General features: G+C 33.5%; 2 protein-coding genes across 3 annotated transcripts in view; one reads left to right on the plus strand and one right to left on the minus strand.

The window, feature by feature from the left end:
* Positions 1–17,500, minus strand: part of Uba4 (Ubiquitin-like activating enzyme 4) — a 140,392-nt gene that overhangs the window by 19,774 nt on the left and 103,118 nt on the right. The window contains exon 2 of one of the 2 annotated variants that reach the window (XM_067123778.1): positions 6,843–6,929. In XM_067123778.1, coding sequence (XP_066979879.1) covers positions 6,843–6,866 — 24 coding nt within the window. In that variant the 5' untranslated portion in view covers positions 6,867–6,929. Of the gene's footprint in view, positions 1–6,767; positions 6,791–6,842; positions 6,930–17,500 lie in introns of those variants that run through there. The other variant, XM_067123782.1, reaches the window with a different exon arrangement.
* Positions 9,528–17,500, plus strand: part of LOC136850158 (uncharacterized) — a 42,511-nt gene continuing 34,538 nt past the window's right edge. Inside the window, exon 1 of the mRNA XM_067123777.1 lies at positions 9,528–9,936. Coding sequence (XP_066979878.1) covers positions 9,879–9,936 — 58 coding nt within the window. The 5' untranslated portion in view covers positions 9,528–9,878. The remainder of the gene's footprint in view (positions 9,937–17,500) is intronic.

The following is a 17,500-nucleotide window of genomic DNA, read 5'->3' on the forward strand; positions in this document are numbered from 1 at the left end:
ATATATATATATATATATATATATATATATATATATATATATATATATATATATATATATATATATATATATATATATATATATATATATATATATATATATATATATATATATATGTACATACACACATATATATATATACATACACATAAACATACGAGTGAATATATTGGTTTTATATGTGTGTATGTATATATATATATATATATATATATATACATACTGTATATGCACACATAAGAGTGCATGTGTGTGTCCTCAATTGGTAGTAAGTAGTGTGTGTGTGTATATATATATATATATATATATATATATATATATATATATATATATATATATATATATATATATATATATATATATATATAATGTGTGTGTGTATATATAATTTGTATTTTGCGCCTTTATGATTAATATCGAACCGCCTTTGCAGAAAAAACTTTAAGCCTTAAACACATATAAATCAATTTTGTTAGATATTTCGAGATCTGTATAATTTACACAGTAATGAGGTAAAAAAAACAAAATTTTTACGAAAACTTTCGTGAAAATCTTGTAACGGGACCTGCACAGCTTAAAAATTTACTAGGCTAAAATTGATCATATCAATGAGAAGTTTGCTAAGAATACAAACAAGTAAAAATGCGCCGAAGTTTCATCGGTGCAATCGAGTTTTCAGCAGAGCGTATAATGCTGTATGAAACTCTCAGCTACGGCCCGGTGGTGGCATGGTTGTTGGCACCTACAGCGTGCCAGACGCACGATCATGGCTAAATTTAACCTTAAATAAAATAAAAAAAACCTCTGAGGCTAGAGGGCTGCAATTTGGTATGTTTGATGATTGGGGGGTGGATGATCAACATACCAATTTGCAGCCCTCTAGTCTCAGTAGTTTTTAAGACTTGAAGGCGGACGGACAGACAAATAGCCATCTCAGTAGTTTTCTCTTAAAGAAAACTAAAAAGCAAAATCCAGAGCAAGTATGTCCACCAGCGGCAAAGGAATTCATTCTCAACTCCAAAGGCTCTTTGATCCATCTCAAAATTTAACCGTCTCTTCCTTGGCCCTGTCGCCAGCCCCAGCACAGAATTTCAAGCAACTCATTCTTCGAATTTTTGAGATATCCTGTAGACAGACAGACATACAGATGAACAGAGAGGCAAACGCTCAGAAGAGTGAGTATATAAAACCTGACAAGAAAAGGGCACAGTAGAAATGAATACACAAGAAACAGAACAACAAAAGATTGTACCTTTTCAAAGGCACAAGAATTTGATTGATATTAAATAAGGTATTGGATGTAGATGATGAGGAAAGATATCATAATATAGTAAATATAGATCATTTTAATATCTATAATATCGTAACATAAAGCAAAATGCGATAATGAAAACAGCAATCATAATATAATTGTCCCTGCATTCTAAGCAGGCAACCAAGCCTGGAAAACAATTTTCCAGGTGAGTAAGCAGGCAACCTCTTCTGGAAAAAAAATTTCAGGAGAGTATGCAGGTGACCGCGTTGTAAAAAAATTTCCAGGTTAGTAAGCAAGCAACCTCGCCTGGGAAAAATTTTTCCAGGTCAGTAAACAGGCAACCTCTCCTGGAAAAAAATTTCCAGGTGAGCAGGCAGGCAACCTCGCCTGGAAAAAATTTCCAGGTGAGTGAGCAGGCGATCTTGTTTGGAAAAAAATTTCCAGGTGAGTAAGCAGGCAAGCTCGCCTAGAAAAAAAGTTCCAGGTGAGTAAGCAGGTAACCTCTCCTAAGAAAAATTTTTCCAGGTGAGCAAGCAAGCAACTGCGCCTGGAAAAAATTTCAGAGCGAGCAAGCGGGCAACCTTGCCTGGAAAAAAATTTCCAGGTGAGTAAGCAGGCAAGCTCGCCTGGAAAAAAAATTTCCATTGAGTAAGTAGGCAAGCTGGCCTGGAAAAAAATTTCCAGGTGAGTAAACAGGCAAGCTCGCTTGGAAAAAAAGATTTCCAGGTGAGTAAGCAAGCAACATAAACTAGAAATCACTTAAAGGGGTGACTGCCAGTTTGAAATGCACAATCCACCTCATTGTCTTTGGGGACTAAAACTGAATGCCTACCCACTGCTGGTGGGGGGGGGGTGTGTGTGTGTAAAACCAAATAAATAAATAGAGTAGGCCAGCAATGACTGCAAAGTATATACAGTAGCATATCTATTTCCACTCCTATTGTGCACTCTGTGAATGAGTGGAAATAGTGTTGGCCGGGCAAATCACCGGTAAACGCTTCAAATCCCAAAAGAGATTTGTCTTAACCATTTTTGTCAATATCAATGACAACAATTGGCATTTGATGATAATTGCCCCCGCCATAAAAGCTTTGGTCCAACTTTCATGACAGATAATCATAATAAAATTAAAATCCCTGTTAACACTATCATTCAATCATAATCATATTACAAGTGCAACTATCATTATCAAACAGACTATAATTTTTAATATAAAAAAATCAACCTTATCGATACCATTAATCATTCACTTTCAGGCAAAGTCTCCTGGCTTTCCTAAGGCTGTTTGGAAATTCTGTCCCTTGTGTGTCTCTCTCTCTCTTTATCAGCCGTCGCACGTTTTCTCATTTTCGCTTTCTTTCTTTGTCTCGGTCCGATCAGCACAGCGCAGCCATTGTCTTCGTTATCTTCCTCGTTCATCGTTAGCACAGAGCGGGTTGTTTTTCTCTTCCACGTCTTCATTTCTCTTTAAATACTCCCTCCTTCACACAACATACACACACACACACACGTGTATATGTGTGTGTATATTATATATACATAACACATGTATATATATATATATATATATATATATATATATATATATATATATATATATATATATATATATATATATATATATATATATATATATATATATATATATATATAAGCACAGCACTTATTTTGATTATTATTCACATATAAAGTGTAACTCATTATATACAGTTATATAATTTACAATGTTTTTTTAATTTCTCTCCTTTACAGCATCAATTTAAAATGCGCCTTGAAAATACTTTTTTTTTCCTCTTCTATATCATCCTTTAGGAGACTGCAAGACACTATGTTATTTTCCCTCATATACTTTTTCAATAGCTTTCTGTTGCACTTTATTTCTACCCTCCTTTCATTACTGACATATTCCTTCATGCATTTCAGCGCAGACAATCCATTTAAAACCCTGAGAATTTTTCTCTTCATTATAAACAGATCTAGATTAATGCATTCTCATCCCACCAGAAATCTTTCTAAGAATTTATTACTCTATCTTCCCTTGTGGGGTTTCACCACATATTCTCATGCATAATCGATATTTAGACATTCTTTATAAGTTTTACATATCATTTATTTCTTTGGTCCCGATTTTTTTATTTCCTGCATATTTCTGTATTTCATGCAAAGCCGATACCTGACCCTTGAAATTTTAGGCTTTCGTCATAATTATCGCTTAGTTTTTTTTTTTTTTTGCCGTGGGGCAGGTTTTGCTAGTCGAACGGAGACTTTCTCTCTCTCTCTCTCTCTCTCTCTCTCTCTCTTGCTTTTCACGTGTGGAAGTTCAATTATACATTATCATGTCAAGCAAGGATTGCAAAAGTGTATGATGAAGTAAAATTAAAGAAAAAAAAAAACGCAGTGGTCTTACAACAATCATATTTGGTTCTGTACATTTTTTTCTTGGAACTGTAAACTGCCTTCCCTAAGTGGGGGTGACTCCAAAGAATTACTTTACGACAGTAAAGTAATGTTGTATTCGTCACATAACTATAGAATCATGGATGAGCGTCTCGTACAGAAACCCCTCTACAACATAAAGCATTCCATACAGGTAACCTATATTCCATTCGCGTTAATCTATTATCGGTGTTCTAAAAAGATTAGAATGCCGAAAAAGATGATTTACTCCGGTGTAAATGATTCCATTTATTTTTTTTTATGCTAAATACAGTTAATAAATAAAATCTCTTCCCAAATAAAAAAAAAAATTGAAGAAAAAAAAGAGGGTGCTTTTAAAAGCATATTATAATTTATCTAGGGATCGAGCATACTTTATGAGACCATTCCGCTTGTGAAGTGTTGAGAGTGATTATTGTTAATGAGATTTTGTGTCTTAGATCCTTTTTCACTTCCTTCTCGTGTCTTCTCATTATTATTATAAATATATAGACTGATCAACGAAATTCTATACCGTAAAGTTTGTTCTCATAAAAAAAGCCGGTGACGTCTTGTTTCAAGAACTGTTTCTATACATAACCGCCAGATGTCGGTGACGAGAGGTAATAGATTCAAATGACTAACTTCTTGAGAGAGAGAGAGAGAGAGAGAGAGAGAGAGAGAGAGAGAGAGAGAGAGAGAGAGAGAGAGAGAGAGAGAGAGAGCAAGCACTCAGGTTAGTAGTGATTCAGATCAAACTGTATGAACCGTGATTGAATCACCTAAAGTACCTCACCGACCCTGATGCAGTTCTATGTAACCTTCGATAATGAAAAGTAATATAAACCCCAATATCGCAGTTGCTATTGTTTCTTGTTGCTGATGTTATACGATTAAGCTGAAGTGTTCTACCACGGACTAACCCAGTGTACAGTCCAAATGCTTTATATTGGGGTCATATACAAATAAGACGTAACTGGTACGTATATATTTTATATGAATATATGGTCGGAGACTCAACGAAACCAGTTCGTGATTGCCCAAGATATAACGTGTCTTAATTCGTAAAATAACTTTTTGTTGTAGCGAGTCTCACGAACATAGATTTTAACGATTATCTGCAACGTATCACATCGATGAGGTTAACAGTGTCCGGCAAAATTTCATTATATATACACTCACACACACACACACACACCCTTTTATATATATATATATATATATATATATATATATATATATATATATATATATATATATATATATATAAATATAAATATATATACTGTATATACATAATACACCCACACACACATATATATACATACAAATATATACTATTTATTATATATATATATATATATATATATATATATATATATATATATATATATATATATATATATATATATATATATATATATATATATATTTTCCAACAAAATTCCCGAGAAACTGATCGCAATAACGTTGTTTGGTTCCTCAAAGTCGATGTGACATTTTGATAAGGTAAACGATAATGATGCCAGATAAAACTTGAATTAAACTAAAAATATACGTTCTACATAAAATACTCTCCATAACCTCTCACGCCAGCAACGGACAAAGAAGAGATAAAAAACTGAAATAACAGGGACTTTTTCGGGGGTGGGGTGCTGGGCCTCGTGGTGGGTGGGGGAGGGGCTGAGGTACCCAAATGAATGCAAATGCAAAAGACACGAGGAAAATAATTTCTGAAATTATATTTAGATAGAAGGAGAAAGATTAAAAAAACAGACTTATAAATATCAGCACACCAGAGAGAGAGAGAGAGAGAGAGAGAGAGAGAGGAGAGAGAGAAATCACTCAGGTTATGGGCTATTTAGATCCAAGTTGAATCACCTAAAATAATCTTACCAGCCCTGATGGAAATCTATGTAATCTTCGATAATGAAAAAGTAATGTAAACCCCAATATTATAGATGTTATTGTTATGCTTATGTTGGTATTATACGATTAATTCAGTGCACGGTCCAAATACTTTATATATATATATATATATATATATATATATATATATATATATATATATATATATATATATATATATATATATATATATAAATAATCAACACACAATCACGTGTAGAACAGAAATAAATTTCAGAAATTTATATATATATATATATATATATATATATATATATATATATAAATATATATAATATATATATGTATATATATATATCATATGAATAAATGATAGAGGACTCAACGAAACCAGTTCGTGATTGTGCAAGATATACCGTGTCTTAATTCGTATAATAACTTTTTTTGTTGTAGTGAGTCTCACGAATATAGATCCCAATGATTATCTGCAACGTACCACACACGTAAGATTTACAGTTTACAGCAAAAACACATTTACATAGATGTATATATATATATATATATATATATATATATATATATATATATATATATATATATATATATATATATATATATATATATACACACATAAAAGTATACATACATACATACATATATATATATATGTATACGTATATATATACATATATATATATAATTTTCCCAACAATAATTCTGAAAAAACCGATCACAATAACGGTGTTAATCTTCTTATTTTGATAATATAAACTACAATTATGCCAAATGAAACATAAAACAAACCGAATCTAGTGAAAAGAAATTTAAAATATCTATGAAATGCTCTCGATAACTTCTCACACCAGCAACAAAAAAATTAGGAAAAATTTTAAATCACGGACTTTGTTGGGGGTTCGTTGGTGCCAGGAGGTTAGATTTAAATCTAGTCTCCTTGGGGTGGTGGGTTTTTGGGGTAGAGGGTCAGGAGTAGGGGAAATGGGGAGGGGGGGAATAAGGCACCAAAATGAATGCAAAACATAAGAGGAAAATAATTTCTGAAATTAAATCTTGGCAGAGGAGGTAGATATGAGAAACGGAGATTTTCAAAGAAGAAGAAGAAGGAGGAGAGAGAGAGAGAGAGAGAGAGAGAGAGAGAGAGAGAGAGAGAGAGAGAGAGAGAGAGAGAGAGAGAGAAAATCACTCGTCACAAAATCCGTGTTCTCCTTACCTTGTTATCGAAACTTGGTCCATTACATCCAACCGCACAGGTAGGCAGGCAATCAGTGTATATACATTCACTTACCTTGTGGTTCCCACACCTTGGCATTTTGGGGCTGATCGCTCGTGTGGCTGTGTTGAATCGACGTCATCATCTTGAGTCGCTCCCTTCCTGTGGGCGAAATGAGTCTTGTCAGCCAAATGGAAGAAATATTGACGTATCTTTTATTCACATTTGTTTCCATCGCTGTTTTGTTTATTCGGTGTAGTTTTTGTTGTAATTATAATTACACTGAAAATTACAAATGATTAATTGCTATTAATGATGTCATTATCATCACTATACTGTTATTATCATCCTCAATGAAATAGCTGCTTCTTCACCAGCTATAAATAGCTGACATTACATATTTGACTAACTTTTATCATTGCATCATTACTATTTTCAAGAAGCTTTATTATCAGCACTGGCGAAAAAGCTTAAGGAATAAATCATCTCAAATGATCATTAAAATTCAGCACATACCAAAAGAGCTTGAATGCTATACTTTTAAATCAGCTATACATAACACATGGTAAATGGAATGGAATATAGAATTTCGGCCTAAGGCCAAGCGCCGGGACCTATGAGGTCATTCAGCGCTGAAAAAGAAATTGACAGTAAAAGGTTTGAAAGGTGTAACAGAGGAAAACCTCGCAGCTGCACTTTGAAACAATTGTTAGGAGAGGGTAGAAAGTAAAGTGGAAGAAAAAGAATATGAATGGAGGTTCAGTAAAAGGAATGAAAGGGGTTGCAGCCAGGGGCCGAAGGGACGCTGCAAAGAACCTTAAGTAATGCCTACAGTGCACCGCATAAGGCGCACTGACGGCACTGCCCCCATACGGGGAACACATGGTAAAGACCCAGAGACCTTGTTTATATTATTTGATTATTTTCTCTTATGTAAAAAAAACAGGCTTTCTTGGAATGATGTCTTACAAATAGCTAGGTTTTGATGAATTGGAGTTTAATTTAAAAGAATTAGAAGAAAGAGAATAAGACCTAGGAAGAGTTGGATAAATGGTGTGACGGAGGTATTGGCAAGAAAGGGTCTTAACATTTAGGAAGCCCGAGTCTTGCAAGATAGGAGTGAATGGCGCAGTTTGCGTGTAAGAGGGTTCGATGTGCTGCTGAAGAGCCTTTAGATTAAGTGTAGGAAACGCCTAATGTTATGGAAGTTCTACTACACAGGACTTTCATCTACGATTCATTAGTTTAAGTATGAATGTGGCATACTATTCTTTTATTTCTCTGGCGCCTGCCTCTGTACGGAAACGGGTTAAAGTTGAAAAGGGATGCATATATAAATACGTATATATTTAAATATGCATGCATGTATAAGTGCACGCACGCACATCCCCCCCCAAACACTATATATATATATATATATATATATATATATATATATATATATATATATATATATATATATATATATATATATATATATATATATATATATATATACATACATATATATATATATATATATATATATATATATATATATATATATATATATATATATAGGCCTATATATATATCACATCCCCATAAACACTATATATATATATATATATATATATATATATATATATATATATATATACATACATATATATATATATATATATATATATATATATATATATATATATATATATATATAATATATGTGTTTTTTTCAAGGTATACACACACACAAATATATTATATATATATATATATATATATATATATATATATTATATATATATATATATATATATATATATATATATATATATATAAAATAAATGTATATATATACACACACAAACACACATTATATATATTATATATATATATATATATATATATATATATATATATATATATATATATATATATATATATATAGAGAGAGAGAGAGAGAGAGAGAGAGAGAGAGAGAGAGAGAGAGAGAGAGAGAGACCCCCGCCCCAGCCTAAGGACATGGAATAACAGTGTTCAAGAGAACGAAAATGTCACCGCAGGTTCTTTCCACCGCCGGGATCCATCTAACCAGCAACTGAAAAAGTCAAAGAGACATAAGATCCATCTCGAGTGTCACGAAGACGACACACAGATAAGTCGCCAAGGCCGCCATCTTCGTAAGAGACACATTAATTTCCTGTTATTACCGCGATTAAGAAACTGAGACGCCGCGAGATGGTAATGGAAGGGGTCCTGGTCTCGGCCGAGAATCTCCTGACGAAGAAAATCTTGAAATGGGCGCTGCCAGCCACCACCACCAACCTCATACATATGTGATCATGAAAGAAGAAGAAGAAGAAGAAGAAGAAGAAGAAGAAGAAGAAGAAGAAGAAGAAGATGGCGGGTTCACAGTCTCACATGAGGTCGTGACGTTTCCCTGGGTCACACCAGGTGAGTCTGCGGGTTGCCAACGACTCATTTCTTGATTAATTAAAACTCCTTGGTGGGTTTTCGATTTTTTGTCTATGGTTCTGACGGAATAGCAGGTCAAGAAAAAAATGAATAAAATATAATCGAGAAAAGGGAACTGACATATTGACTGTGACTTCACCTCACATGGAATATGCAATATATTATCTCGATCTGAAAGTAAAACAACTTAAGCCTATCCTTCCCTGTCTTAAGAAAGACCGATTACCATTTTTGGCCTCGCCTTGCCTCAGAAACACCCCACCCTCCGCCCTAACTAACCCCCACCCCTCCCTTCTCGCCCCCAAAGCAGTTCAGCTGGCATCTTTCCCCTCCTGATCTTACCCAACCTCTCGTCGTCTTTGGGTGCCTTCCTCAGTGCCTCCTCCCTTTCCTCACTCCTCCTCCTCCTCCTCCTCCTCAAGACTGGAACGACCCTCGGCGTACGTGGAAGAGACTATAAAAGTGAGAGTGAATCTTCACGCGGGCCTCAGTTCCTTCCGTTCGAACGAATCGCTCACTTTTAAAGATACAGTGCGTTACTCTGTTGTGCGTTTCACTGGTGATTCATACATTCTCGTAAATTCTTCATACGCTCTCACACATTCCCGTCAACTCGCTCGACTGAAGCGATTCGGACGTCGTCGTCGCTCCAAAATGGGTCGGAATCGGATAAAGTTCTCCGCCTTCTGTTGCTGGATTCACCTCTTATTAGGTGAGCAGTGACGGTTTTGTTCCATTTTGAGTGGGAGGAAAATTTCTGGTGAATCTGACGCGTGATTTCGCCCTTGTGAAAAAGCGGCACAATTGGGTAGTGTTCATTTACAATACGAGTAATGTGTTTGGCAAAATTTAGGTTTGTGCTTTTCAAAAATTTACCATTGCGGTTTTCAGTAATTCATGAATATGTATAATGAACATGTATGGACAGTTATGGCCCTGTTTGTTGGAAATTTTGTTTTGTGTGCGTCAGAGGCTGGGAACTGTTTCTTTCATTTTCTTTTTTGTAAAATGATAAAAATGAAAAAGAAACATAAAACACGCAAAACAAACTTATGTTGAGAACTGGCTATACTTGTTTATGTGTATGTGATTCTGACGATGTAAATAGGTTCATATACAAAGTCAGAAATGCCATGTAATATCGAATTCCCTCTATCTTTGAAATAACTCACATCCAAAGGGAAATATATTTAAGGGCATGTACCCCGTCTAGGATTCGAACATATGCCTTTTGGATTTGATACAGAGACAGTGACTCACCTCTGCACAAATCCAACTTGCGTAGGTTCGAATCCTGGCCAGGGTAGATACATTTATCATTTATAATTCCCTTTGGTTGTAAGGTATTGACAAAGTAAAAGGACTTCGATTAGAAAGGGCATTTATGGACTACTGACAATGCAAAGAAGTCAGAGACAAAACTATGATATATATACATAGGTATGTATGCATGTACATGTGCTTACTGATTATATTATATGAAAATGGGTGAGTGCAATCATGTGTTTACTTGTAACTTGCAGAATACACACAAGAAGATGTGTATTGAGAATGTCATTTCTGCATATATACACTTACACATATGTAAACAAACGTAAAAATGCATGCATAAAGAGACAAGCAGTATACACACACACATATATATATACATATATTTATATGTATATATACATATGTATATACACACACTTTAATGCACTATAGTTTCTGCTCATCTACCAACGCTGTTTGCACTTACTCACATACAGTACACACACATATACAATATATATACTAAATATATAAATCTGTATTACACACACACACACACATATATATATATATATATATATATATATATATATATATATATATATATATATATATAATCTATATTACATATATATATATATATATATATATATATATATATATATATATATATATATATATATATATATATATATATATATATATATATATATATATATATATATATATATATATAAGAGAATATATACACACACACACACACATATATATATATATATATATGAGAGAGAGAGAGAGATCAAAGAAAGTAAGATGGAATCCTCTGCACCGCCCTAAACATCTGATGAGCAGACGTGAGTGAAATGAGAGAGAGAGAGAGAGAGAGAGAGAGAGAGAGAGAGAGAGAGAGAGAGAGAGAGAGAGAGAGAGAGTAGAGATGATTAGTCAATGAAACATAATTTGTACCGGGAACATTTATTACGAGTGAAAGAAACGAAGTCTTGAGTTGGCAAGATGCTGGATACGTTAGAAAGTGGATGGGGGATTTTGGGAGAGTCCGATTAAGTAGTGGTTTATTCTCATCTAATCCTCTACTCAATAAACCTGTTTTGAAATAAATTCATCTATTTCTTTAGTGAATAAGTTTTGAAATAGATTCATCTATTTCTTTAGTGAATAAGTTTTGAAATAAATTCATCTATTTCTGTAGTGAATAACCCTGTTTTAAATAGATTCATCTATTTCTTTAGTGAAAACTACTGTTTTGAAATAAATCCATCTATTTCTTTACTGAATGAACCCGTTGTAAAATAGCTTCTTCATTAACTTAATGTCAGCCTGTTCTGTGTAAGTTTGTAAAGAATAAGTTTCTACAGAAAGTTTTATTTATTATATATAAATGTATAAACAGTTCCAATAATAATAATAATAATAATAATAATAATAATAATAATAATAATAATAATAATAATAATAATAATAATAATAATAATAATAATGATTGAATTGAATACAGAATTTAAGACAAAGGCCAAGCATTGGGACCCAGGAGGTTATTCAGCGCTGAAACGGAAATTGACAGTAAAAAGTTTGAAGGGCGTAACATTAGGAAAACCTCGCAGTTGCACTGTGAATCAACTTTTGGGAGAGGCTGGAAAGTAAGATGGTAGAAAGAGAATCTGAAAGGAGGTACAGTAAACGGAACGAAAGGGGCTGCAGCTAGGGGCCGAAGGCACGCTGCAAAGAACCTTAAGTAATGCCTACAGTGCATCGCATGAGGTGCACTGACGGCACTTAACCCCCTACGGGAGATAATGATGATGCTGCTGCCGAAAAAAGTTTTAAGAACAGGAAGCACACTGTCGGATGGGTGGAGTACCGTGGGTTTTAAAAAGAAAGGTCGCTGGGGCTACGGAAAAAAGTGAGTGAAGGACAGTCGGCATGTTCCGACTTTATTTTTGTGGCTGGAAAATTTCTGACAAAAATTACGGCGAGTTGCATCAAAAGATAGTGTGCATTTAAGTAAAAAAAAGTTTACTTATCACATCTAAAATTAAGTTTACCAGTGAAATTTAATGAAGAAGTAAAAAAATAAAGAGAAAAACAATATTTTTGATAAATCACCTTCGTTTTTCTAGCCATACACATACATACACACATTCATTCATAATAGATGCATATTACACTAGACCACTTGCAAAATTGTTCTGTGTATTAATACAATTACGGCTACCAGACGATAAGGACAGACAGTCCTGGAAAGCTTGTAAGTTGTTTTGAATATAAATCTCCGTTAGTTACCATCCTGTCTAAATGTGGTCCTGTTATTAATTATATATATATATATTATATATATATATATGTATGTATATATATATATATATATATATATATATATATATATATATATATATATATATATATATATATAAACAATAATCAATTCAACTTGTCTTCAGAAGTGTGAGAAAAAAAATCCATAATAAAATTATTTATAATAAAAGCATTTTGCTTTTATGTTTTTCATTCAGTATTATATTTATATATATATATATATATATATATATATATATATATATATATATATATATATACATACATACATACATATAATATATACATACACATATACACACATTCATACATACATACATACACACACATACATATTCATATACTCTGATGCGTGCAAGTGAGTATATGCAAATCACCAAAAGTTCACGGTACCGGAAATGCAATTAACCTGCGAAAATGAAAGGGTCCAGGTGGCAACAAGTGCCTTTAAGTGGCGTTATTTTCAACCAAACAACCTCCTCCAGGGGTGGCATATTGAAAGCAAAAGGTGACGGAAGGTTTCCGTTCAATGGTCACTTATTGGGATATTTTTTGTGTGTGAAAAGAAAAGTAAATGAACGAGGCTAAGAAAGTAAGGTTAATACCCAGCTGTAAATAGTTTGAAGTTAAAACGATATGATGAATATGTACACACACACTTATATATATACATACATATATATATATATATATATATATATATATATATATATATATATATACATATACATATAATATTACGACTGTAATTCAATAACTGATGTAATTAGGACTTAATAGGTATTGCATCAACGGCAATAAATGAGAAGTATTACCTTCAATAATGATTATAGTATTTACTGAACACTCACTAATGAATGAAAATGATGCAGATATTTCTATGGTGAAAGGGTCAGTAATATTGCGTTCAGTAAAATGACACCTTCTCTGTTTTTCATCCACTATTATTTAGTTTTATTTAGTTTTATGTTTGTTGTAACTAAAGCGGCTTGTTTTCACTAAAACAAGGGTTAGAAATAACTGAAACTAAAAATGAAAAATCTATAACAAAATCTATAAGAAATAGACGTGAATACTATCTATTCTGTTTTCCCGTTTTCCTCCACTTCAGTACTTTGTAATTTGACAGACAGTTTTCCGGGCAACCTTCCATTATTAATGCTTCCCGTGATTATTAATTTTTTTTCAATTAAATTAAAAAACAATAAATTCAGCGTACCTTGCCAGCAGGTGTCTGCGAAAGAGAAGAGTTCGTAAAAAATTTTTTTTACAATGAAGACGAGTCCACAGCGCAAAGTGATCACATTTATTAAGAGAAAGACTGGCGTTTTTCATTTGTTATTTACGGCGTTTCACATAGTTTGAAAAAATTATGAAATCTGTCCCGCAGAACAGCTTTCGTAATATGGATTTAGGAACTATAGAAAAAATATGACTCACTTTGACACGATTGATCTGGTGACAAAATTAGCTTTCATCTCCAATCCAGTTTGTCCTTTTTCTTCAAAAAACGTAAAATTATCAACATTTCACAAAAAACCCACATGTATGTATATATATACTGTATATACATATGTTTTTTTGTGGAATATTGATAATTTTACGTTTTTTGAAAAAGGACAAACATGATTGGAGATGAAAACTAATTTTGTCACCAAATCAATCGTGTCAAAATGACTCATATTTACACACACACATATATATAGACAGATAGATAGATAGATATATGTGTACATTTCCAAATTTCGCTTCAATTTAGCTTACATTTTGACATCGTCATTACGTACAGGTAAAAGCTTGGCGTTAATGGAGTTGAAGAAGCAGTGCTGGAAAATGCAAATGTACAATTTCCTAATAATGATCACCTAAACTGCCTCTGAAATCCAAGATACAGTAACAAAAGAACTGCAGGTGTATTTTAGGACTAAAAATATGTACACTATCTAATAACAAATGAGAAAACTTAAGAAACTCAGTGCTTGACATTAGATTAATAAGTGACCTCCTCGTGTCATCAGAAGCTAATGGCATTTATTGCCCTGATGGCTGAAAGAGCACCATCGTGGGGATGGTTTGTGGGCCGTAGTCTCACCAGCACACTGAAAAGGTACCATTATGAAACCAATATTACTCTACGTAGGAGCAATGTGTCAATATTGTGGGTCGAGCACCTTCACTCCTTGTGTAAATTTGGATTTAAAAATGGACGGATAAAACCTTCTACTACTCCTAAACCTTGCCCAGAAGAAAATAATAATAATAATAATAATAATAATAATAATAATAATAATAATAATAATAATAATAATAATAATTATTATTATTATTATTATTATTATTATTATTATTATTTCTGTAGATGAACTATTCACACGGAACAGGCACACGGGGACACTGACTTGAAATTCAAGCTTCCAAAGAATTTTGGTTTCAACCTCCCACCGCAGACCCAACACTGCAGCAGTAAGTGATCATGATACAGAGCCAATGGTTTTTCATCGTCCGGAGAGAGAACGCGAACTCGCGACATCTGAGTAGCATGCCACGACACTAACCACTACACCAGCGGACCAGGCAATTGATAACCTAAAACAAATAATCCTATAATCCGTATAGTTATTCTGGAACAATAAGAGAGAAGAGAGAAACCCACTGGAAGATTTCATTTGGCGAAATTGCTGTTACTTTCAACAGCTTACTTAAGTGAAAGTATCTTGCCATAACTACTAGGTACATGCATATTTTTATGCATGATGCATCTGCAAGCACAAAGACCAAAAATGAAAGGAAAGGTCATTGTTTAAAAATTTATGGGTCACTGTTATGGGACAAAAAACGAACAATAAGCGTACAGTGAAATAAGTAAATATAATATGTTTAAAAATTTATGGGTCACTGTTATGGGACAAAAAACGAACAATAAGCGTACAGTGAAATAAGTAAATATAATATATAATTAATAAGAAGACCTTTAAATACAAGAAAATAAAAGAACGGTAAGTATCAGTATCATGATTAATCACATATGAATAAAATTATACGGGGGCCATTGCTCAATAAAATGTGGAACTGAAAATATAAAAAAAAAACCAAGAAAGCAATCCACATGGAATGCAATTAAGTTCAGTAACCTAAGTAAAACAAAAAAGAAATAAAACTATTCTTCAAAAAACATGACCCAATTAATGAGAGTAAAACAGCAACAAAGACACTGACGGAACCCGCCACTAAAATAACAACAAAACATGCGCAGAAAAACGCCGATGCAATGTGAAAGGTTAGAAGAATCCCGTCCTTAAGAACGCCGCGCGGACTTCCCGAACAGCCGAGAGAAAATCCTCGGCAACGGCCTGATGGTTATCGCGCGAAAATTAGGAAAAATCTTATAACCTCTTCCTCGCCGCAAGTGTAATTTCGCCGTCACACCTTTCAGTCCGATAAGATAACATGACACTTGACTTCTTGCACTTCTTCTTCTTCAGATTAGAATATCGTAAGGAGGGGTGGGGGGAATTCTTGCATTGTATTCTGTCGTGAATATTTCCATTACGTCTTCTTTTATGGTTGGGGAAACGCTCTTGAAATATTCGTACTTTTACTGCGGTGTTTTGTAACACTTTTTTTCTGGGCCATTGTTGTTTTCTACATTTGTTTTTTTTGTATGCTTAAGAAGGGCTGGCATCATGCAATCAATCATTTATACTTTCGTGTTATTGACGCGCCTCGTTTTCAATTGTTTGTTATGTTTTCAAGAGCCATCCATTCATTACACATTATTATTACGAAGTCTTCCGTAAGATTTCCATTTTATATTACCTTCAAATTCCTCTGGACTCTTAGTTTCACTGTCTTCTCATTCCATGAATCTAACTTAAGAGTTATATCATTATTTTCTTTTATCACCACACGCCTTTACCCACTTAAAAGGGGTGACACCAGATGGTGGTAGTCTTCCGATATTCAAGACTAATGGAGTGGGGTTGCTAGCTCCATGCCTTCCTCAACAGCTGGGCCAAAGCCGTGAATAATGTCTCGGTCACCCTTCCAATTAATGACCAGACCTAACCTCTCTTAACTTAAGATGGTTAGAGCCCTGGTAATATACCATTGTATCTTAAATTGTAATATATTAATACCACCTCAAAAGGAATTAGTGGAAGTCACTTCAACGCTACGTGATGAAGAAGTCTCTCTCTCTCTCTCTCTCTCTCTCTCTCTCTCTCTCTCTCTCTCTCTCTCTCTCTCTCTCTCTCTCACGTCCAAAGAAAAAATGATATAATTGAACGTCACTCTGACGAGCCATCAGTCATTCTGATGCCTGATGCATCAACCACTTACTCACGATAACTGCAATTTGGAATCATTTCCCGCTAGATGTTAAACCATGCCTTATTTCCTCGCTTGAACTAAAAACCATTTACTTTTAGATTATAAAACTGATTGAAGGAAACATTGCTTATACGTAAGATGCAGAAATAATCTAAATGAAAGTGGTTTTGATAAGATGAAAGATAGAGGAATTAGGCTTAGATGGAGGTAATTTTAATGCGTCATCCTGAATATTCACTGAATGAAAGGCCATTTTTATATGAAATAAAGAATAAATGAACTGGATAAAAGATCACTGAAATCGAAAATACATACGATCACTGATGGTGAAGGTCATTTCAAGAATAAGTGAAAAATGAAAT

This window comes from Macrobrachium rosenbergii, chromosome 21 (genome assembly GCF_040412425.1).
Source record: "Macrobrachium rosenbergii isolate ZJJX-2024 chromosome 21, ASM4041242v1, whole genome shotgun sequence".
In the NCBI taxonomy this organism is placed as follows: domain Eukaryota; kingdom Metazoa; phylum Arthropoda; class Malacostraca; order Decapoda; family Palaemonidae; genus Macrobrachium; species Macrobrachium rosenbergii.